Source organism: Mesocricetus auratus, unplaced genomic scaffold (genome assembly GCF_017639785.1).
Source record: "Mesocricetus auratus isolate SY011 unplaced genomic scaffold, BCM_Maur_2.0 Super-Scaffold_100006, whole genome shotgun sequence".
NCBI lineage: Eukaryota > Metazoa > Chordata > Mammalia > Rodentia > Cricetidae > Mesocricetus > Mesocricetus auratus.
Genome location: NW_024429190.1, coordinates 73,223,967 through 73,247,091, shown reverse-complemented (window position 1 = coordinate 73,247,091; position 23,125 = coordinate 73,223,967). Strand labels below are relative to the sequence as shown.

The following is a 23,125-nucleotide window of genomic DNA, read 5'->3' as shown; positions in this document are numbered from 1 at the left end:
GAGAGCAAGAGGAGATGATCCCATCTTAGAATATTAGCCTTGTAATAGGTTTCAGGAAATGAAATAAACCAAGAAAGGACCCAATCAGAAAATCAAATGAGTCTCTTCTTTTTATTTGAATACATTGTGAAATTTTATTTATTATTTTATTTTTATTATTTCTTTCATCTTACTTAGAGAAGTCTAAAGAATCCATCAAAGAAGTACTTAGAATAGGTGAGTTAGCCACTGAGGGCAAAAAAAAATAAATTAATAAATAAGTATAATTCTCTTTTTCATGGAGTAATGATAAAAACTCATAAATGAAATAAAATAACAACATTGAAATTATAAAATATCATGTTAAAATAGTATCACCATTGTGAATAAATAATGAAATAAATTGTATAAAGATGTATAATAGCTATTCGCTGAAAATCATAGAATACAAATAATTATATGGCACTGTATACTATGCTCATGATTTGTAGAAAGTAATAGCTTATAAAGCAAAATTGTCTAAAGATGTCTATATTTTCCAAGTTGGTTTATAGATTCATTTTCAGTGCATTCAAAATCTGAGCAGACACGTTTTAGAAATGGAGAATGGTTTTCTAATGTTTATATGCATGTTAAAAAGAATTAGTAACTACTTTGTAAAAGAAGAGCAACACACGAAACATTACACTTTCCAGTGTCAAAGCCTTATTACAGAGCTACAGTCATCATAGTGATGTGACATTGGTGTAAGGACAGACTCATGACCTTAAGTTCACAGACAGACATGCACATTAGTGAGAGAATAAGGCTGTCCTTTCCTAAAGACACCAATGGAACACCTGGAGAATAGCCACCTGTGAAAAAATTAAAAACCTGATTCCTACCTCATACTGTATTCAACTGTGGCTGAGATAGGCACAGACTTTTTAGAAAGCAAATAGTATTAATATGAAAAGGGAAAAGGCTTCATTAGACTTATACATGTCATAAATATTATTGGTATAGTCTGCCAAGAAAGCACATAGGCATGATGTAAAACAGGAAAAATATTTATACTTTATTGGTATAACAGTGAGCTTGTGTCTAGAATATACAAAACAGAAAAAAACTCCCACAACTCATCAATAATAAAAAAGAGCAGCCGGGCATTGGTGGCATACGCCTTTAATCCCAGCACTTGGGAGGCAGAGGAGGATCCCTGTGAGTTTGAGGCCAGCCTGGTCTACAGAGCGAGTTTCAGGGCAGCCTCCAAAACAATACAGAGAAACCCTGTCCCAAAAAACCAAAATAATAATAATAATAATAATAATAATAATAATAATAGCAACTACTTTTTAAATAGTCAAAAACCTTGAAAATACATTATTGACGCAGGCATGGGAAGGATGATTTTGTTCTATTCAGTCATCAAGAGAAAATTCAATGTAAAGCCACAAAGAAATGCCATTCCATAGTCACTACAATTGATACATTGACAAAAAATAAAAATTCAAGTGTTGGTGAGGACATTCCTACACATTTCTGGTGTAGTAGTTTAATCTACATCAAATCCAGTGAATTGCACACCAAAGAGCAGTGTGTGTTTTATCACCTGTAAATTATTTGTCTGCTAGAAAACTTATTTGGAATGCTAAATAGAAAATTGTCAACAAAAGAGAAATCAGGAACTTAAAGAAAATTGGCTAATTACAGAGAATGGAAGAGACTTGAAAACTGGAACAAAAAAATAAAAATGGAGAAATTTAGAGAATACAGCAAGAAAAGTGTTTGGTTAGTGTTCAATACAAATATAATATAGAGAGTGGTGCTAAAAGAAGGATTATACAAGCAAACAAACAAACAATAAAGACACCAAACCAAACACTAACGACTGGGTAAAAGGCTGCTGGTGCCAAGCCTGGTGACAGACCTGAGTCTGATCTCCAGGACTCACACCGTGAAATGAGAGAACTGACTCCTGCAAGCTACCCTCTGACATTTACATGCATACCATGATACACATGTGTATAGTTGTACACATACATGTATGCATATACATACATACACACACACACACACACGTGTGCAGGAGCAGAGAGAAATGACAAAGAGACACAGAGAATAAATAAATGTAATTTTTAAATTCTTTTAAAGAAATAATAGGTGAAAAAATTCCACCCACATATTCATACACATATATAACATACACAAATAACTGTATCACACACATGCACATACATGCAAACTGATTATGAGGTAAAGAAACACCAACTAACTATGCTAGGACAAATTGTACTTGTTTGATCTCCTATTTTTTGCATGTCAATCGAAAATGAGTTTAAAATAATAATAATTATTTGTGACCTCAGAGGCTCTGTGTTTGGAAGTGGATTTGTTAGAGTATTAGCTGTTTTCATTTTTGTAGTAACAAGCATCTGACAAAAGCAATGGGAGGGGGAAAAGATTATTTCCACGCACAGTTAGAGGGAACCATCTACCACGATGGGAAACTCTGGAAGTGGGGGCGTGAGGCATCTGGTCACGTTACACCACAGTTAGGAAGCAAAGAACAGTGACCACTCTTGACCAGCTCCCTGTCTCCACCATTTATGATGGATTTTCCCATATTAGTTAACCCAATCAAGGTAAACCTCACAAACCTGTTCAGATGCTAACCCAACCTAAATAATCCCTGACAGGAGTGCTCAGAGGCCTGCCTCCTGGGTAACTCTGTCTCATCAGGCTGACAATCAGTAGTAACCATGACATGATTCAGTATCACTCGTGCAGTTCTAGTCAGACGTTAGCTGAGGCAATGGTCACTTAAAGAGTTGCAGACTGGATAGTGTAGAGGATCTGATCTATCATGGCTCACAAATTGGTGTTGGTTGTTGGAGGTCTTCTTTCTCCACATGAATCAATTCAGAGGACTGATTGAATGTCTCTGTGACATGGTATACAGTTTCCAACAGTGTGTCATCCAGGTAGCTTTGGACAAGCTACTTGACCTTGTAAGACCTGCTCCTTGATGCCACTAGTGAGCACTACACTGTATTTATTTGATCACACGGACCCAGCCCCGGTAGTCTGTGGGAGGGGAACCTCTAAATTCCAGGGCAAGTGGATCATCAGAGCTCCTTGGATGTTGGCTTTTGTTGTAGGGAATTAAGAATTCAAACAAAGAAAACCTGAAAAGAAAAAAAGGCAGGTAGGTGTAAATGGAAAGATATAAAGGGAGTAAATGTCAAGGAGGACGGGATTTTTAGTTTATATCTTACCAGCTACAAAAGAAGCCAGACTGCAGTGGAATATCATGCTAAAAACGCTGAGCAGGAATAAGTGAAACTAGCTTCCAGGAAGGGTGCAATGACATACTTAGACAAAGATGAGAGTTGCTTCTTACACAAAAAGGCTACGACTGTGGAAAGTGAAAAAAAAAATGAACTCCTGCCCTCCAGAGAGTGGGAAACTGCAAGGAATGGTGACCACAGGATAGTGGTAAATCTGCCAACTCATTAAAAATTACAGTGTAAATAAGACGTCACTGTAACACATCACATTAAAATGAGAATTGCTAACTAACTCAGCAGCAGCGGCATAGACACTTAAAGTAGGAGCCAGTAAATAGAAATGGGGGATGAAATCTTCAAAGAAGGCAGCAGGAAGAAGTAGGAAAGCCAGAGGGTGGGGAAAGAGCATGAACTAAGAACATAGACAGAGATCCAAGATAGGTAATTGAATTTAAGTCTCCACATTGAGAAAAAAGTATTGTCAAATAAACGTATAAAATAAAAACCAGCTACACGGTGTTTGCAACAGAAAGACTTAAACTATAGGGTGCAGGAAGCTGAAACTAAGGAAGAAAAGGGATATGTCTGGGAAATATTGAGTCAGTTCAAAAGCAGGGTTCTCCGTGTTACTATCAGAGAAGTATTCCTGAAGATAAGGACAGACCATATGATGAGAAGGTGCACAGTTCCTCAAGGTCATAGGAAAAGCCTTTTAAAAAATTCCTTCTAAGATGCTTCAAAAATAAGCCACAGGCTGGAAATTGGGAGGCATGAATAGTTACAGACATTTTAATACATCACTCAGAAATTGATAAAACATTTGGATCACAGATTGCTAAAGCATTAGAAGATGTGTACAACACAGTTAATAAACTTGATCTAATAGGCTTGTGGAACATTGTTCCCAAAAGGCGTATAAAGTCCATGAGCAAAATTTTAGTAAGCAAGCTTTAGCAGAGAAGAATTTAGGGTTTGGGCTGTTGGCAGGAAGCCCCCCAAAATTACTTTGACTGAGGGATCCTGGGATGGTTGGAAGGACCAGAAAGGGTGGGAGTACCTGGTAGCAGCACAGCAGGGATCACAAGGGCCCTGTAACATGTATGTATGTATGTATGTATGTATGTATGTATGTATGTATGTGTGTGTATGTATGTGTGTATGTGTATTTATGTATGTGTATTGTGTGTTATGTATGTATGTATGCATGTAGTTTTCCTTCATCCCCTGAAATGGTCATGGGAAGTTAGACATCTAATGAAGGCAAGTAGGAAAAAAGTTTTCATTAGGAAATAATACAGAAATTCTGGGGAAAATTAATCTAAGTAATAGCTAAGTTTAGATTTTGGGCTGTGTATCTTAGAGGGTCATGAAAATGTGCCCCTGGCTGGTAACTACAGATCTTGTGTCTATGGTGAAGAATGAAGACCTCATTCTGTTCTTCTTCTTCAGCCATGAGTGAAAGGACCTTTCAGTCTTCTCGGTTTTGTTTGTTTTATTGATTTGTTCCAAGTCGGATTCTACCTGGGTCCAAGTTGTCTTCACCAGGAAACACTCTGAGTACAAATTGAAGAGCCAAAGGATCATTAATATTCTCACCCATATCTCTCCCCTGACCATGCCGTAATTTCTTAAATATTGTGGCACCTTCCTAGCCAATGAAAGCAACAGTGCTAAGAAACTCTTGTCTGGTTCTCATGGATGAATAACTCAAACAAGTTTTGAAATGTGTTGTGTGCTATGTACAGTTTAAGAAAAACTGTTCTTAGAGTAAACAGAGGTCATCTGATAGCTCTCTGCTTGAGACTGCTCAGGAGAAATGTAGTTGTGATCCAGTAGCTCTCAGCTGTCACTCATCAGTAAGTATTCTGTATGACTTATGGAGTTAACACCTGAGAAGTACACCTGAGCCAAACATTCTGTCAGCCTGGATTTTGCACCATTGTGTCAAAAGAGTAGCTTAATTTTACTTTAAGAGTCTTACATAAGAAAATGCAAAATGTGCTCAATGTTGACATTGTTGCTGTTTTTTTATCCATAAGCTTTTTTTACTCTGAGGCAGCTTGTAATAACAAGCATACCAGTGTATTCACTGTTACACCCAGTATGGTGTTTAAAATGAATGGATGGATGGATAGATGGATGGATAGATGGATGGATGGATGGATGAAAGAAACAGATATAGTATTGTTAGACTTTTCCTAAGGCCTAGGCCAACTTTTTCCATGTAGAGATTTCCAGGCTTGTCTCAAAATACCTGAACAACAAACAACTACAAGGCTAATACAGCAACTTCTTTCTCAAACTCAATATACTGTTTTTGTTCATCAACCCTGACATATTTAAAGTAGAAATCAACAAGTCATCTGAGTGGGATTTTAAAGATGCTAAACTAACTTATCAGTCAGTGGAGAAAAATTGTTAATGCTTGAAAGCAGGAGAGAGAATATACTACAAACAGTACATGTGAAGAAAAAATGAGAAATAACTAGAAGGACTAAAAAGTAAATAAGAAAATAAAAAAGTACCAGTGAATCAGCATCCAACTTTAGAAGTTTAAATGATGGAAAGCAACTTCAAAAAATACAATGAAATTAAAAGGGGGAATGTGCATAAATTTTTATTGAATAAAAGGATATACATAGCTAAAGTTCATTATTTGAACATGTTGATAAAATTAACAGATCTGTACTACTACTGTTGTCATGTAATTTTCTATTGATGTTATAAAACACTGTATCCAAGGTAACTTACAAAAGAAAGCATTTAATTTGGAGGCTTACAGTTTCAGAGGGTTAGAGTCCATGAATGCAGAACAGAGGCATGGTGGCAAGAACAGTGGAGAACTTCCATGTTGATTTACAAGGTGGAGGCAGAGAGAAGAGAGACGGAGAGTGGTGTGAATCTTTTGAAACTTCAGTTCAGAGATTCACCTCCTCCAACAAGGCCATCTCCTTCATCCTTCTCAAACAGCTCTATCAGCTGGGGGACCAAGCATTAAATATATGAGTCTAAGAAAGCCATTCTTATTCAAACCCATAGGCTTGTAGCCATATGATAACACAAAATGCATTTAGTCTAACTTCCAAAGTCTACATAGTCTTTCAATGTCATCACAGTTTAAAAGTCCAAAGTCTCTTCTGAGACTCAAGGCAATTTCTCAACTGTAGACCCCTGAAATATAAAAAAAGGAAATTACATACACATACAATGGCACAGAATATACATTACCATTATAAAAGAGAAGAATGGGGGCTAAGTGAAGAAATACTGAACCAAAGCAAGTCTGTAACAGCGTCAGAGGGCTGAGATGCCTCTTCCATTTCAGCTTTGCCAACCGTGATATCCTCCACTGTCTTGAGCTGGTTCCACTTCCTGGGCAAATGGCTCTGGCATCTCCAACATCTTGGAGTCTCCAATGCAATCTAGGCTTCACTTTCACAGCTTTACACTATGACTGCTCAGGGCCTCCGTGCAGGGATTCCTCTGCCACACACCTGTCCTCAGTGTCTCTCTGTAACCACAGAGGAAGCTTCTACACCCCCTTTACTTGTGTATCTTTCATGACCCTAAAGCTGGAACTACACAGACAGCACTTCTAAATTTGGGTACCCAGTTGCAGTGGAGCCTGGCTCCATGGAAGCACACTCGCAGAAGTTTTCCTTCACTGTTACTTTACAAGTGAAATCTTAGCTGATGGGGGCCTTGACTGAAGACCCTGCCCCCCCCCACTTCTCTCTCTCTGTCTCTCTGTCTCTTCCTGTCTCTCTCTCTGTCTTTCTCACTCACACACACACACACACACACACACACACTTTATTCTACTTCATATGAGGCTTCAAATAGTACAGTTTGTATTTCTTTTCTCCTTACTTACCCTTTTTCATTATAAACCTGCATAACAGGGAGTACTCATTAGGAAAGAGACTAAAGACTGAAAAACAAGCAAACCAAACCAAAAACAGACCGTGGAATTGTTATGAAAGATGTACCTAACATAAGCAGAGTAGCATGGGATGAGGAGGATCAAAGGGGATAGAAGCAACGCTGGAGGCTGCAATGGCAAAGAATCTCTCCAGATTTCTGTCAGCTACAAACTCACAGATTCAGAAAGCCTGGAGCGGTCAGTGTGTGCACATGAGTAAAATGGAATGACAATAATGATGTCACTTTTGGAACTATCTTGTTATATTTGTGGATGGCACTGTGCCATTTGAGTGTTTGCATGAAGGCATTATAGTGCCTGCTCTCAGACCACATGGAATTAAACTAGAAGTCAGCAGCAGAAAGACAACTCATTCAGTGTAAACAACATACTTATATATAATATTTGGTTATCCATGTTTGTTTTTTCCTTGTTGCTGTGATAAAATACTCTGACAAAAACAACTTCACAGTCTTTAGGCTGTAGTTGATCATGTTGGGGAAGTAAAGATAAACAACTTGAAAAAGAAGACCACATCATATCCACAACTGGGAAGTAGAGGCCAAAAACACATGTCGGCACTGAGTTCCTTTCTCCACTTGTACAGTCCAGGTTCTCTACTAGGGAATGATGCCACCCGCAAGAGACAAATCTTTCCACAGTCATGTCTGCAGCCAAGATCATCCCCACGGGCATACCCAGCGGCCCATATCCCAAGTGATTTGAAATCACATCAAGCTAAGAAAACTAACCATCACAATGGGTCAATAAAGAGGTCTCACAATATATTTTTAAATACTTCGATTCAAATAAAAATAAAAGCCCAGCATATTGTAATTATGTAATGTTCCCCAAAGCAGTGTTTATAGAGAAGCATAAAGCATTGAACACTCATATTATAAAAGAAGTATAAAAAAATAAAACATATGTATTTCTTTTTTTGTTTCCCTTCTTTTTTATTATTATTTTTTATTTAGGTTAGAAACAATCTTGTTTCACATGTCAATCCCAGCTCCCTCTCCTAGTCCCCTCCTCCCCCACCCTCCTCACCAGGTCCCCCAGTCCCTGACCCAATCTCCACTCTGATCACCAAGGAGGGTAAGGCACACCATGGTGGATCTCCAGTAACTGTCATTTCATCCTGGGCAGGGCCTAGGCCCTCCCCCAAGAGTCCCGGCTGAGAGAACCTTCCATAAAGCCACCAGGGTATTGGACCTGCTCTCACCCACTGGAAAGAGGTCACATACCCACCAGGGGAGGAAGAGACTCCTTCTGCACCCAAAGTAAGAAATGATGGGAAGGAGACAATACAAAAACACACCCACCAACCGAAAACCCAATATAACACTACCAGAAACTAGAGACTCTTTCATCCGCAAGACCTGAACAGTCCATTGCAGAAGAAGCAGATGAGAAAGGCCTTAAAAACCACTTCATGAAAATGATAGAGGACCTCAAAGAAGATATGAGAAAATCCTTTAAAGACATGGAAGAAAAAAAACCAAAAAATACAAGAATTGCAAGAAATGGCGGAAAAACAATCCAAACATATGTATTTCTGACTAAGGGAATACCAAACAAAAACTCAAGCAAAACATTACATTCAAAGTGACTTAATATAATCAAAACTTATCAGTACAGAAATCATTACAATTGAAAAAAAATCCGTAGAGAAAATCAGTTAAAAAAAACTGATGCTTTGGAATGATCATTACAATCGATAAAAACCAAGCTTAGTAAGAAAAGAAGAGAGGGCTCACAGATTATTAGTATTATAAACGTGGGAGAAGATGTCACTATATGTGTTATGAACACTGAGATGCTGATAGAGTAACTGTGAATAGCCCACAGGGCCAATAACTGAGATGAAATGGGCAAATTCTCTGAAAGGCATTATCTTCCAAATGTTACACGGGAAGAAATAAAACATAAATAAGCTCACATCTGATAAAGGATCAAAGGTGATCTATCTGGCAAAGATAATCTTAAGCCCAACAAACCAATCAACAACAGCACCAAAAAAGTAGAGCCTGGTACTAGGATAATGGCATCAATGACCCACCCCAAAGAACCCACACAGAGAACTTACATAAAACTAGGTCAAAATGAATCACAGCGTAAATATTACATAATAGCTCCTAGGACTCCTAGAAAATAATACAGGGGAGCACCTGGATGACCTCGAGAATGGTGATGACTTTTTAGATACATATGGGAAAGATAATAGACTAGCTAGACTTCATTGAAATTGAAAGGAACCCATCTGCTAAAGACAGGCCAAAAGTCCAGAGAAAAACATTTTTTAAGAGACATATCTGATAATGGACAATTGAAAAAAGATGTGCAAAATATTTAAATCAAAACAATAAGCAGCTTGATTAAACACAGACTAATGACATCTATGGATGGCTTATTGCAGGCAATTTAAGGATGGGAAAGAGGCCTGTGAGAAATACAAAACCATAGATCATTGCAGGGCTAAACACTAAAACAGCACTCCACCACCACATGCATGTTAGAGTGGTTAAAGTCTGGAACGTGGACAGCACCAAGTGCTGAAGAATGTGGGTTGTCAGGAGTTCCCATTTAGCCTGGGATAATGCGAGTGGCCCGGCTGCTTTGGAAGGCAGTGTGCTAGTTTCTTAACCAACTGAGCATACATTGACCAACCACGCAATTATATCCTTTGAGCTTACTGAAAAGAGCTGGGAGCTACCATTACTTAGAGACCTGGACATACATGTTCATAGCTTTACCATAATCGGTAAATCTTGGAGGCAACCAAAATGTTGTTCAGTGCGTTTATGGGTTTATCACAGAACTGAACAGTGGATAAACTGTGGTAAATGTGTAATGGAAAATTATTCAGTGCTAAAAACAAGTGAGTTCTCAAATCATGAAAGAACCTGGTAGAAACTTTAAATGCTGTTGGTAAACAGAATAAAGCCATTCTAGAGATGTTGCAGGCTGTAAGACATTTTGTAAAGGGAAAAACTGCTGGAGACAGTGAAAAGCATTAGTAATTGTTAAGAGGCAGGATGTGGGAGAGGTGTGCAGATGGCTAGTTTTAGGACAGTAAAATTACCCGGTATTGCATATGGTAGAAACATGGAATTATTTAATTTTCCAAGATTATAAATTGTACAACGATTGTGAGTCTTAATGCAAAGTAGTGACACTTGGGGAGGTTGGTGTGTCCATATGGGTTCATCAGTTGTAAAAAGTGCCCTGTTCTGGTGTGGGAAGTTGACAGTGAGGGGCTGAGTGTGACTGCAACAGGAAGTGGATAAGAAAACTCGGTGGCATCCCTTTCAGTCTCACTGGCTGATCCACAAGACAATAATGGCTTAAAATAAAGGAAAATACATATTAAAAATCATACTCAGCAATTTTAGATAGAAACTATTCTATAATGAACTCAGAAGTTCCAGCAGAAACAGACTACATAAATAGATTTCTCCATTTTTAACACTTGTGCTAAAAATCTCCTGGGAAACTAGAAAAAAAATTCATTTTCAATCTAGTAAAAGGCACCTAACATAACCTAGAGAAAATTATATATAATTGATAAAGCACTAACAGTATTATCTTAGGAACTTATAACTTGTGAACTCACAGAGACTGTGTCAGCACACACAAAACCCACACATGTTCAAACCAGACAAAATCCCAGCACTAAGAAGGTGAAGTGAACACAAAGTCCCACCCCTAACCTAAAAGTCATTTGCAAGTGATTCCCCGGTTTTCTCCAATGGGATACCACAGCGTCACCAGGCACACTCCAGGGCCCTGTGTCAGGAGTACTTGGCTACTTCAAAACAGACATCTTATTTATTTGTGCATGATTCAGATTTTTATTTTTTTATCTTTTCTGTTTTCTTTCTTTCTACTTTGTTTTGTTTTGGAGAGAGAGAATAGGTTGAATGGTGGGGAGGTGGGGGCATCTGGGAAGAATTGGGGGAGTGGAAAGGATGTAATCAAAGTATGTCATGTGAAGAAAACTTTTTAAAAAAACTTTAAGAGCATTACTGTGCACACTTCTACTTGTTATTTTACTGTATGTTCTACCCAATGCAATAAGATGCAAATGTATTAAAAAGATGCATTTTAAAGAAAAAGAACTTACCAGGTGGGATGATTCATTGTATAAAAAATGCAAATTTTATAAAATCAGACTTTACAGCTAAAGGGAGAATTTCCAGTGTGGTCATAGGATGTAAGAGTCTCGATACATAATATTTTTTCAGGTAACCAGAAACAGAGTAAATAGGGATACAAATTCATTTATAAAATGTGAAAATATAATGTATCTAGGGCCAAATATAATAAAATGTTTAACAGCTTTATTGTGACACTTGCAAAGTTTTATAGAAAGCTATCAAGAGATCTAAATTAATTAATAGATGATGTGGCTCATTCTGTCTTCTCAGTGGAGCTAGACAACTTATCGTAGCCCTCGTTCTTGGTTATTGTGACCAAGTAACATAGTTGTAGCTCATGAAATGATAGCAAAGCGGCTCACCCCTCAGAAGTCTGGCCTACAAATGCTTTGTGAAGTGGGTCTCTGTATGCTTTCTAGCTTGTTGTCAACAAACACAGACATTTGAGTTGGCAGAACTATCAAATTTGAAGTTTGTCCTCCTGAATCATTGCTTCAAGAGCCACTTACATCCAGGGAAATCCATCAGTAAGAATTAATTAATGTACAGTTAAGACTTTAATATCCTCCTGGTTCTATTTTTGTAGTAGCTAGCATTACTTATCCCAACTCAGACCGAAACATCGTGTTTAAAAACAGGAAGAGTCAGTCCTCATCCTCGAAGAAGTACTCAATAAGCTGATCTGCAGTTCTGATATGCTTCTAATGAAATTTCCATAGCGCTGTTCATGGAATTTAGGTTCAAATACCTAAATTTGATGCTAGGAATTTAGGTTCAAATACCCAAGTGTCCAGAATAGCCAAGGTGTTTGTGAGGCCAAATAAGGAAACCCAGGTAGAAAGAAAGTGTCTCCTCAGTTTTGTGAGCTGATTATAGCTCAACTGCTCACCAGCAGAAGAAGGGCAATTTGGAGGTGTAGTGGTTTTATCCTTACAGATAGTAAAAGGGTGTTAATTAAATGGTGGTACAATTCATCATAAGTAGATTTCATTGTTTGGCAAATTCAGTGGGTTTGGGTTTCAGTGAGAAAAATCAAGTTGCCCAAAATTGGTATAATAAGATTGATCTAAAGATTAAAAACTAGAAGTTGTATCGTATTTGTGATAGTGGGTGTGTGGTAAAGTTAGAAATGAATGGAAAGATTTGATAAATGTATGCATTAGAGTGTGGGTGGTGGCTTGGCCATGGGCCAGAACACACAGGGCGGGACTTACATCTCAGTTCTCTAGTGCCTGAGCTGGTGCGGCACCAGACCTTCTGCTTCTCATGCATTTGTGCCGCATTTCTTTAATGTATCAGGAATGTCCTAATGTGAAACATGAAAATAACCCCTGGCCTCAACTATTTTCTATAGATGCAGCGTTGCTACTCACTTACTAGGTGAGAGTTGACCTTGTGCCATCATTGCGTCTGCCACATGAGGCTGCTTCTCCTTTAAATATCTTCCGCCTCAATGCACCTGATACAAGAAACTTATCTTTGAATGCTGGATGGGGTCTTGCATCATGCAAGTGTGCATGGTGGCTTTTCTGGCTACAGTATATCTTATTTAAATGGACTTTAACACTTAATCACTTTTTCCCATATAACAATCACAGGTTGAGTACCCACCACATTCCAAAAACAGTTGACTACAAAATGGATATGTGAGAACTCTTCTCAATGGGCTAGGTTTGGTGATCTAGTTAGAACCTGCTACCCAAAGGCATGTGAAATGGTGGTAAGGACCCCGGAAGGAGAGAGGAATAGGTTCTGTGATTTGGGGAAGCCTTCAAGGAGATGGTGAGAGGAGCCTCGAAGGATTTCCCTAGTTTGCCTTTGTGAATAGTATTCTTCACTTTGTCCTACCCAGCTCAGTGCTCCAAGTATTCCAGGGAATCACTCCATCCCATCTAGAAGGGGCTATTTCATAAGAGGCTCCTCTGCCTGTCCCCCTGCCACTGAGGGAAAATGGCCATTGCTGTCCACTAGAGAAGGATGTTAATCAACAGTGGGAGTTGCCAGAAAGACAGAGATTCCATTTTCCCCTGTCTAGCCTGAGGTAGAGAAGGTGCCCTAGAAATACCACAAAAGTACTTTTTTGGAATGTTATGACTCCATGAGTCATATGCTTTAATTAGACTAGTCATTTTGTGCCCATTTCTTATGCGAATGAACCAATAGCTAAGAAATTTGCTACCCCAGAGAAAAACTTCTGAATAAAGACAAAGATCATTGCTGCTGGACACAGCTTTAAGAAGCCACGTGCTGAGCTTTCTGTTTCTGAATGATGCAGCCACAGCTCCAGGTTTGGAAGTATCTCAAATCCTTCTAGTTTATTTTAGCCATTAGAAACATGTTTGAAAGCTCTTGGCTCAATGTAAACCATCCTTAGTAGTGGAAATTTAATGTTGACTTAAAAACCGGTGTATAGCTTTTCTTGAGATCTCCACAGCCTGTTTCTTTTTTATCCTTCAAGCATAATTTGAAAATAAAGGGAGAGGGTGTCAGCTTTCTTTTCTTCATGATCCCTTGAGGACATGAATCGCCATATGCTTTCTTCCCAAGGTCTTCCAGTGGTTTACAAATCCATGTTGGATCCTCATGCCCTTTCTGTCTCTAAGAACCATGGCACAGTCACATTGACTTTGACAGGCCTTGAACTGAACACCAGCATCTGCTTCTTAGGCCTCTGTGCTGTCTCTTCTTCCTGGAAGGACCCTGTTCCTCAGATATTTACAGAAGTCTCTCTGATTTCATTCATATTTCTGCTCAAAACTGCTCAAATGCTACCTTATTGAAGTGTGTTTTCCTTGCCCCCTTATTTCAAGAGCAGTTTGTCTTTTTCTCTGTGTCTAAGTCTTCTGAATGCATGCCTTATCGTATCATTTTTATGGTACATTTCCATGCTCATTATTTTTCTCCTCTTTCTGGTATAAGCTTCTTGAGAACTAGATCTTTGTGTGTGTCCCGGTCCTTGCCATAGGATGAGGCTCACTGGGTGTCACAGAATAAAGGAAAGAGGAACTTAGCTTTCTGCTGCCTAGAGGACAAAGAGCAGGCTCCATGGTGTAGCCATGGTGCTGAGATGAGATAGGGGAGCTTGATCCTTACAGAAAATACACAGAACTTGGCATAGGAGATCTGGCATCTTCTACATTAGTGACACAGCTTTGGATAGCTCTGAATGCCAATTTATTCTGGCCAAATGTATTTGATCAAAGTTGGCATGACCCAAGTAGCCAAAGAAAGTGATACAATTTTGCAAATTTTGGAATGCTAATATAATTATTACCACCACATTGAGCCAATATGCAAATATTGTGGGAGCATGCCGGCAATTCAAGTTAAAATATATTATTTTAAAAATTAAAATAGTTCTCCTAAATAGCCAATGAACTTCTAGTAATTCTTAAAAGGGAAATTAAATACAATTAGGAAACAGTCTAGAGGCTGTTGTAAACCAACAAAATGCCCTATTTCTATAAGTGCCTTGTTTTCACCTCTTAAATTTCAGGCTTTATATAATGAGGTAGGGCTTTCATTATTGTTTTTTTTTCTTTTCTGAGGACTATGTAGATGTCCTCATTTCAGCTGGTTACACAGTTTTATCTTATAATATTCCAAGCCATCCCTCAGATTTAATCTTTGTGAGTCATGCTGTGTAGTTGTTGAAGGCAAACAGGAGAAGCCCACTTTGGAGTAGGTTGTTTGAATTCTTTTTTTTTAATAAAGAAATCTTTGCTACTACGTGACAGGTATGAATAATCTCAGAAAGGAGAGAGTTTCTATGGGACCTCTTTAAGGAAAAACAAAAGCTTTAAACACGAACATTTGAACAAACTAAGGTGTTAGATGCTTTTGTTTCTGGACCCCGATTTTCAAAGTGAGGACTGATTCCGATGTTAACTTTCTCCATTTTTAAGCATGAATTATTGTCATGTTATTGGAATTAACCACTTGCAAAGAAGCCAATAAAAAGGGCACAGTGAGCCTAGAAACACTTTCTATGCCTGTTACCCGAGGGAGGTAGAAGTAAGTTGAGGCAGAATCAGTGCACACTAGAGATGAGTGAGTACTGTTCATCTCCCCTGTGTAGAAGCCCATTGTTGTTTTGCAGGGCTGGCTCTCAGACACACTGCTTCCTTCAGGAAGGAGCTGCTGAAGCTCTGGCCTCCTTTCTTATTTGTTCTGCAGAGTTCATTGGGTAAAAGCTTGGAGAAGTGAGAGATATATTCCACAAGGCAGAGGAGGGGAGTGGGGACTCCTTACCAGGGGAGAGTTCGTGATCCCTAGTCAGGGACAGCCAAAGGTATCACCTCTTGATGACACCCACCCTCTTTTAGCCCTATCTTCCTAAAGTTCTGGATGTTAGTTCTTTTTTTACCTCTTCACTCTGAGTTTAATGCCTTCTTCCCTGTTGTGTATCATAAAGTGCTGTGTTAACCATGTGTGCATAAATTTCCCCAGCACCCGGCTTCTCATGGTTAACTCAGTATGATAAGCATAGAAGAAAGTCTAAGTCAGAGTGGGCGCTGACCCTACATTTCCAGAATAAGCAAGTTAATGTTGGTACTAGCTACCGCCCACCTCGCTAATGGGGACCAGAAGTGTTTGGAGCTCAGAGCAAACTCGGAAAGATGCTGTTGACTTTGCTTCAGACCTGAGAGATATACAGAGGATATACATTGTGAACAGTGCTAGGTAGAGGTTTACAGTTCCCTTCCTAGCAGTAGACTCTTTCCCAAACTCTCAACTTTGCAATTATTTTAATCCCTGGTGGGGTAAAGGCACATGTTTCTGTCATTTTCCCCTTCTGTATTCAACCCATTGGATAAACAGCACATTAAAATAAACTTTAGACTTGTTTTCTGGGAGCATAAGAATGAATTTGAATTGTCTTCAAGGGTAATGAGGTATATGTAATGAAACTTTCTCTTAGCAACTTGATTGACATATGACTTACAAAGGAATCTCTCTCTGTCTCTATCTATCTCTCTGTCTCTCTGTCTCTGTCTCTGTCTCTGTCTCTCTCTCTCTCTGTGTGTGTGTGTGTGTGTGTGTGTGTGTTTTGAAGGAAAGTTTGGGTTGTATGAAAACTCAGAGTTAGCAGAAAACTTAAAATCAGAATATGCTTTATATTTTTATTTGGCATCCTGTCCCAGGTTGACTTTGGATTTGCTAAGAAGATTGGCTCTGGGCAGAAAACATGGACATTCTGTGGGACTCCAGAGTATGTGGCCCCTGAGGTCATTCTCAACAAAGGACATGACTTCAGTGTGGACTTCTGGTCCCTGGGGATTCTAGTATATGAGCTTCTAACCGGCAAGTAAGTGGGAGCATGCACTGTGTTCAATCTTGCCCAGCCTTGTCTTCAGAGCAGCACAAAATAATTCACTAATGATAAAAATGTAAAATTCAAAATTTAACTATCTGAAAATGGTTTTTAAAGATTTTGCTTTTCTTCTCTGTACATGTCTTCAAACACGAGCCTGGATAAGGAGTTTAAAATATAGATAAAGGATTCAGAAAGCTAAAGCAAAGGTGTATAGAATTGTTACAGTTTACCTAAAATGGCAAGTTGCATTGTCACAGATGAGGCATTCACTTGGTGAAGGTTTTATAATCCAGGAACAGAAACAATGGAAGTTTTGGATTTGGTAGAATTTCCTTCTTTTTAAATTAATGATGAAAGCTGTTTTCCTAGTTCAGTAAAATTCATTGATCAATCAAACTAAATTTAGCCATATTCTTCTCCACATGTCATTAACCAGAAATGCTAACCGAAAGCTACAATGCTGAATTTAAATTTTAAATACCCTGCCAACTCCTTTCCAAGGTGCTAATGAACAGTCAAGACACAGCATGGGTTTTAGTAGTTAAGAGTAGATTGTCATTCCCAAACAGATGAAAAGATGGGATTAATGAATCTGCTGTGGTTCTAAATATTTAACACATTGCAGTGTGTGCATGTTCAACCACAAATGCATGCACATGTACACACACGTGCACAGACAACACAGCCTTCTCCACATGTGTAAAATACTTCACTGTTTATGAAGCACATATGCATAGAATCTACTTTAGTTTTCATACACTTGTGTGAATTAGATAAGGTAGGAATTTTATTATTTTATGATTCACATGTTTGTGATTATTTTATGGTTTAAATTATATAACTTAGACAACTAGGCCACAAAGCTATCTGCCTGCTATAGTAATCTGGTCTTCTGTCCCTCTCTGTGACGTACTTTCCATGACACACACATGCTTTATGACCTTTATAGGCAATTGTGCTCAACATTAGTTGCAGAGAGACTTGCACTTGGAATTTTCTAAGAAATACTGAAATGCATCTGTTAGTGTAAATATCAACATGCACAACAAAACAGAATTTCATAGACTCTTCTCTAACTTTCTTCTTTTTGCAACAGTAAGGACCTAAACAGGGCATTACACACTCTAAAGAAATATTCTACCACTGAGCTATGATCTTCTTAAACTTAAGTATTTAACTTGGTGTTAAATTACCTACACCATGGTTCACATCTTTGTCCACCTACACTGGGGAAATGAAAATCTGCATTTTATCACTAGTCTTTGTCTATAACCATGTTTAAATATTCATCATTTAAGATGTGAATGGAAGAATGGAAAATTTCCAGGTAGTTATAGAGAAAGATAAGTTTGTTAAGGTGTGGCTAACCCTGGGTTGTTTTCAATATTTTTCTTCCTCATCTTAGAAACTTCTAGGGGAGAGGTAGTGGCATAGTGGCTCTTGGAGCTGCTGGAGAATATACTTGCCAGTCCTTGTCAGCTGGAAATGTGTCATGTAGAGTAGCAAAGTAATTGGGGAAATAAAGGAGGGAAAGCACTGTAGCCTGGAATTGCTAAGGTGGCCTTGAACTGTCATAAAGGAGTTAGAAAGATATTTTGCCAAACATTTTAAGTATAGGGCAGAAAGTCCATTTTTAATTGCTTGATCTGGTGTTTAAGGAGGTAAGAGAAAATGAAGAAACAAAAAACTAAAGAAAGGAAGTAACACAGTTATCAATATGCATGTGCATGTATCTATCTGTGTGTACTGAAGATGTCATATCAATAGTTTTGTTTCCTCCATTTTCTTCACACATGAAGCATAGGTTATTGTAAAATTGATTCTTTGCCTTTGCTTTTTTGTATCAAGGGTGAATACTATTGGTTTCCATAGGGTGCAAGCATGGTTAAGATAAACAGATTAGTTAGATCATCTTCAATTTTCAAAATTTAATTGGCATGCTAGACCAGACAAGAAAGTGTTTTATAAATCAACGTGGTATGTGAATGAAATTTTACCCAACTTTGGTGGCTACATCTCAACAAGTTTTACCCAGCATTCCTTGAAATACTCTCCCTTTTGGTTTCCCAAGCCTCCTTAACCTACACTGATAGCTCCTACATTGTCTCCATTCCAGAATTTTCTCATTTTCCTGATAGATTAGCATTGGGCCAGTCAGTCCGTGAACTCGTTTCCATCTAACACTCATAGGGTAATATCCTCAAGTCCTATGGCCATAAACCATATGAGATGACCCAAGTCATAATTCCTTAGTGACTTTCCTCAGTTCTAGGCTCATAAATCTAGCTGCCTGCCCAGCAGTTCCATGCGGTTCTGGAAAACAATCCTGATTCACTTCCCCTGTTAACTTGCTGCACCACTGTTGGGTCAGTTGACTTTCCATTGCTCCTGCCAAACACCCGATATCATTTATGAGTAAGAAAAGATTTATTCTAGTTCTTAGTATAATTCTATGTCTTGTTGAGTCTGTAGATTTGGAGGATGGGGCAAAGGGGTTCTGTTTACTGTGTGGGGGCCAGAACATATTGAGGAGGGGATGAGCATCCCAATATCCCAATCAAGGTCATCTCCCTAGTGGTATAACTTTCTTCAAGTATGCCTCATTCTCAAAGGTCCCATCGCTTTCCCACTGTGAGACAGCTTGGGGACCAGGCCTCTGGAGATAGCCCACCTCCCAATGACACATTTTGCATCTATTCTAGTTTGCTTCCCTTAGTGACAGTAATTCTGTTCTGTGGGCACTCCTGCCAAACATTGTTCTTGAATTGCTTTTCTGACTTTCACTTTGCATCTACTACATTAGCAAATCCTATTAGCTCTATCATCAACCTTAGCTCAGGCTCTAGAACAAAATACAGTAAGCTGAGTGACTTTTCTTTAGTCATTTTAATTCTTGAAATTTGGGAAGATGGAAGCCTCAGCAAAGAGCTGAGTAATAGTGATGCCTCTCTTGTGGTTGTAGACCTCTGATTTCTTACAGGATCCTTACTGGGAACAAAATGGAAAGCCAGCATTCTGTCTCAGGTCACTAAACCTATACATTGATGACCCAGTCTGAACCTAATTAGCTTCCTTAGCTCCCAGGTACCATCCTTTCAAGATTATGATTTCAATGTTCAGTTTAACAAATGGACATAGCTAGTACATTTCCCAGTCTAGATAGAGCCATGACTATTTCACCACCTTCAACACTACTTCCCACAGCCAGCCTACCAGGCTCTCCACCCCACACGGTACTTTATTTCTTGTTTTAAAACAGATGACTGGAGTTTCTATAAGTAATATTGCTGACTCAGAATCCATACCCAGGTTCTTACTGTAGCCCACTAAATACATATGATGCTGTTATAATTTCTCACACCCTTCATAGCTTACTCACTCCACCATCTATGCTGCCCACTGCTGCCCACTACAACACATTCTTCGCACTTCCTGTCTCAGAACTCAGTGCCCACAAACAAGTTTAGTCAGGCTTCTTCTCTTTTGTCAACTCAAAGAAGAGGCTTTTCCTACTCATTGTCATTTTTTATTAAAAAAATTATTTTTAATTTTTTTAAATTTATTTTTCAGTTTAAATTTAGATAAGAAACAAGGTTGCTTCACAAGTCAGTTCCAGGTCCCTCTCCCTTTCCATCGCCTCTTCCCATGACTTCCCCCCAACCCCTCCTTTATCCCCTCATTCCCCCAGGGAGGGTGAGGCCCTCCATGCGGGTGTCCATAGTCTGTCATTTCATACAGGGCAGGGCCTAGACCCTCCCCCAAGAGTTCTGGGTGAGAGTGCACCTCACATTGTTGGATGGGAGTCTAAAGTCCGTGTGTATACTCGGGATGGGCACTGATCTGCTGCCCAAGGCTCAATAGATTACCTAGGCCTCCTCACTGACATCCACATTCAGGGGGTCTTGATCAGTCCCATGTTGGATTCCCAGGCTGATGCCTGGGATTCAAGAGTTAACCTTTGTCAGGTCAGCTGTTTCTGGGGGTTAAACCAGCCCAGTCTTAATGCCTTTGGTCATCAATCCTCCCTTTCTGTTACTGGCTTTCTTGAGTTCAGCTCAGTACTTAACCGAGGGAGTCTGCCTCTTCTTCCATCAGCCACTGAATGAAGTTTCTGTTTCCCAGACTCTCTGGCCATGGGATTGTAGGCTGGCACTCCCCAGATCTATGTCTAAAATCCATATATGAGAGAGTACATGTCATGTTTCTCTTTTTGTGACTGGATTACCTCACTCAGGATGGTTTCTTCTAGTGTCATCCATTTGCCTGCAAATCTCAGGATTCCATTGTTTTTTTCTGCTGAATAGTACTACATTGTGTAAATGTACCACATTTTCTCTATCAACTCTTTGGCTGAGGGACATCTAGGTTGCTTCCAAGTTCTGGCTATTACAAATAATGCTGCTATGAACATAGTGGAACAGACATCCTTGTTGTATGAATGGGCATCTTTTGGATATATGCCTAAGAGTGGAGTTGCTGGATCTTGTGGTAGGTATATTCCCATTTTTCTGAGGAATCTCCACACTGATTTCCAAAGTGGCTCAACCAGTTGGTACTCCCACCAGCAATGGAGGGGTGTCTCCCTTTCACCACATCCTCTCCAGCATAAATTGTCATTGGTGTTTTTGATTTTAGCCATTCTGATGGGAGTGAGATGGTATCTCAGAGTTGTTTTGATTTGCATTTCCCAGATGGCTAAGGATGTTGAGCACTTTCTCAAGTGCCTCTCAGCCATTTTAGACTCCTCTATTGAAAATTCTCTATTTAGTTCTGCAGCCCACTTTTTAATTGGGTCCTTTGGTGTTTTGGAGACTTGCTTCTTGAGTTCTTTGTAAATTTTGGAGATCAACCCTCTGTCAGATGTGGGATTAGTGAATATTTTTTCCCATTCTGTGGGCTGCCTTTTTGTCTTGCTGACTGTGTCCTTTGCCTTACAGAAGCTTCTCAGTTTCAGGAGGTCCCATTTATTAATTGTTGATCTCACTGTCTGTGCTACTGGTGTTATGTTCAGGAAGCTGTCTTCTGTACCAATTCGTTCAAGGTTACCACCCACTTTCTCTTCTAAGAGGTTCAGTGTGGCTGGATTTATGTTGAGGTCTTTGATCCATTTGGACTTCAGTTTTGTGCAAGGCCATAGACATGGATGGATCTGCATTCTTCTACATGCCAGCCTCCAGTTATGCCAGCACCATTTGTTGAAGATGCTTTCTTTATTCCATTGTATATTTTTAGCTTCTTTGTCAAAGATCAGATGTTCAAACGTGTGTGGATTAATATCCGGGTTTTCAATTAGATTCCATTGGTCTACCTGTCTATTTTTGTGCCAATACCAAGCTGTTCTCAGGACTATAGCTCTATAATAGAGCTTGAGGTCAGGGATGGTAATGCCTCCGGACGTTGCCTTGTTGAACAGGGTTGTTTTGGCTATCCTGGGTCTTTTGTTTCTCCATACAAAATTGATTATTGTTCTTTCAAGGTCTGTGAAGAATTGTGCTGGGATTTTAATGGGGATTGTATTGAATCTGTAGATTGCTTTTGGCAGGATTGCCATTTTTACTACATTGATCCTACCTATCCAAGAGCATGGGAGATCTTTCCATTTTCTGAGGGCTTCTTTAATTTCTTTCTTTAAAGATTCAAACTTCTTGCAATACAGGTCTTTCACTTGTTTGGTTTAGTGTTACCCCAAGGTATTTTATGTTGTTTGTGGCAATTGTAAAGGGTGATGTTTCTCTGATTTCTTTTTCAGCCCTTTTATCATCTTTATATAGTAGGGATACTGATTTTCTTGAGTTGATCTTGTAGCCTGCCACTTTGCTGAAGGTGTTAATCAGCTGTAAGAGTTCCCTGGTAGGGTTCTTTGGGTCATTGATGTAAACTATCATATCATCTGCAAATAGTGAAAGTTTGACCTCTTCCTTCCCAACTTGTATCCCCTTGATCCCCCTTTGTTGTCATATGGCAATGGCTAGAACTTCAAGTACCATGTTGAAAAGGTATGGAGAGAGCGGACAGCCTCGTTTTGTTCCTGATTTTAGAGGAATTGCGTTGAGTTTCTGTCCATTTAGTTTGATGTTGGCTGTTGGTTTACTGTATATAGCTTTTATTATGTTTAAGTATGTCCCTGTTATCCCAGATCTCTCCAAGACCTTTATCATGAAGGGGTGTTGGATTTTGTCAAAGGCTTTTTCAGCATCTAGTGAGATGATCATGTGATTTTTGTTTTTCAGCTTGTTTATATGGTGGATTACGTTGATGGATTTTCATATGTTGAAACATCCCTGCATCCCTGGGATGAAACCTACTTGATCGTGGTGGATGATTGTTTTGATGTATTCTTGGATTCGATTTGCCAGTATTTTATTGAGTATTTTTGCATCAATGTTCATGAGGGATATTGGTCTGAAGTTCTCTTTCTTAGTTGTATCTTTGTGTGGCTTGGGGATCAAGGTTATTGAAGCCTCATAGAAAGAGTTTG

The 23,125-nt window shown here is 39.0% G+C and overlaps 1 protein-coding gene across 3 annotated transcripts in view; it reads left to right on the top strand.

Moving 5' to 3' along the window:
* Prkg2 (protein kinase cGMP-dependent 2) overlaps window positions 1–23,125 on the top strand; it is a 109,921-nt gene that overhangs the window by 70,651 nt on the left and 16,145 nt on the right. For all 3 annotated transcript variants that reach the window (XM_040747466.1, XM_040747467.1, XM_040747468.1), the window contains one exon: window positions 16,475–16,638. In XM_040747466.1, the coding sequence (XP_040603400.1) occupies window positions 16,475–16,638 (164 nt within the window). The remainder of the gene's footprint in view (window positions 1–16,474; window positions 16,639–23,125) is intronic.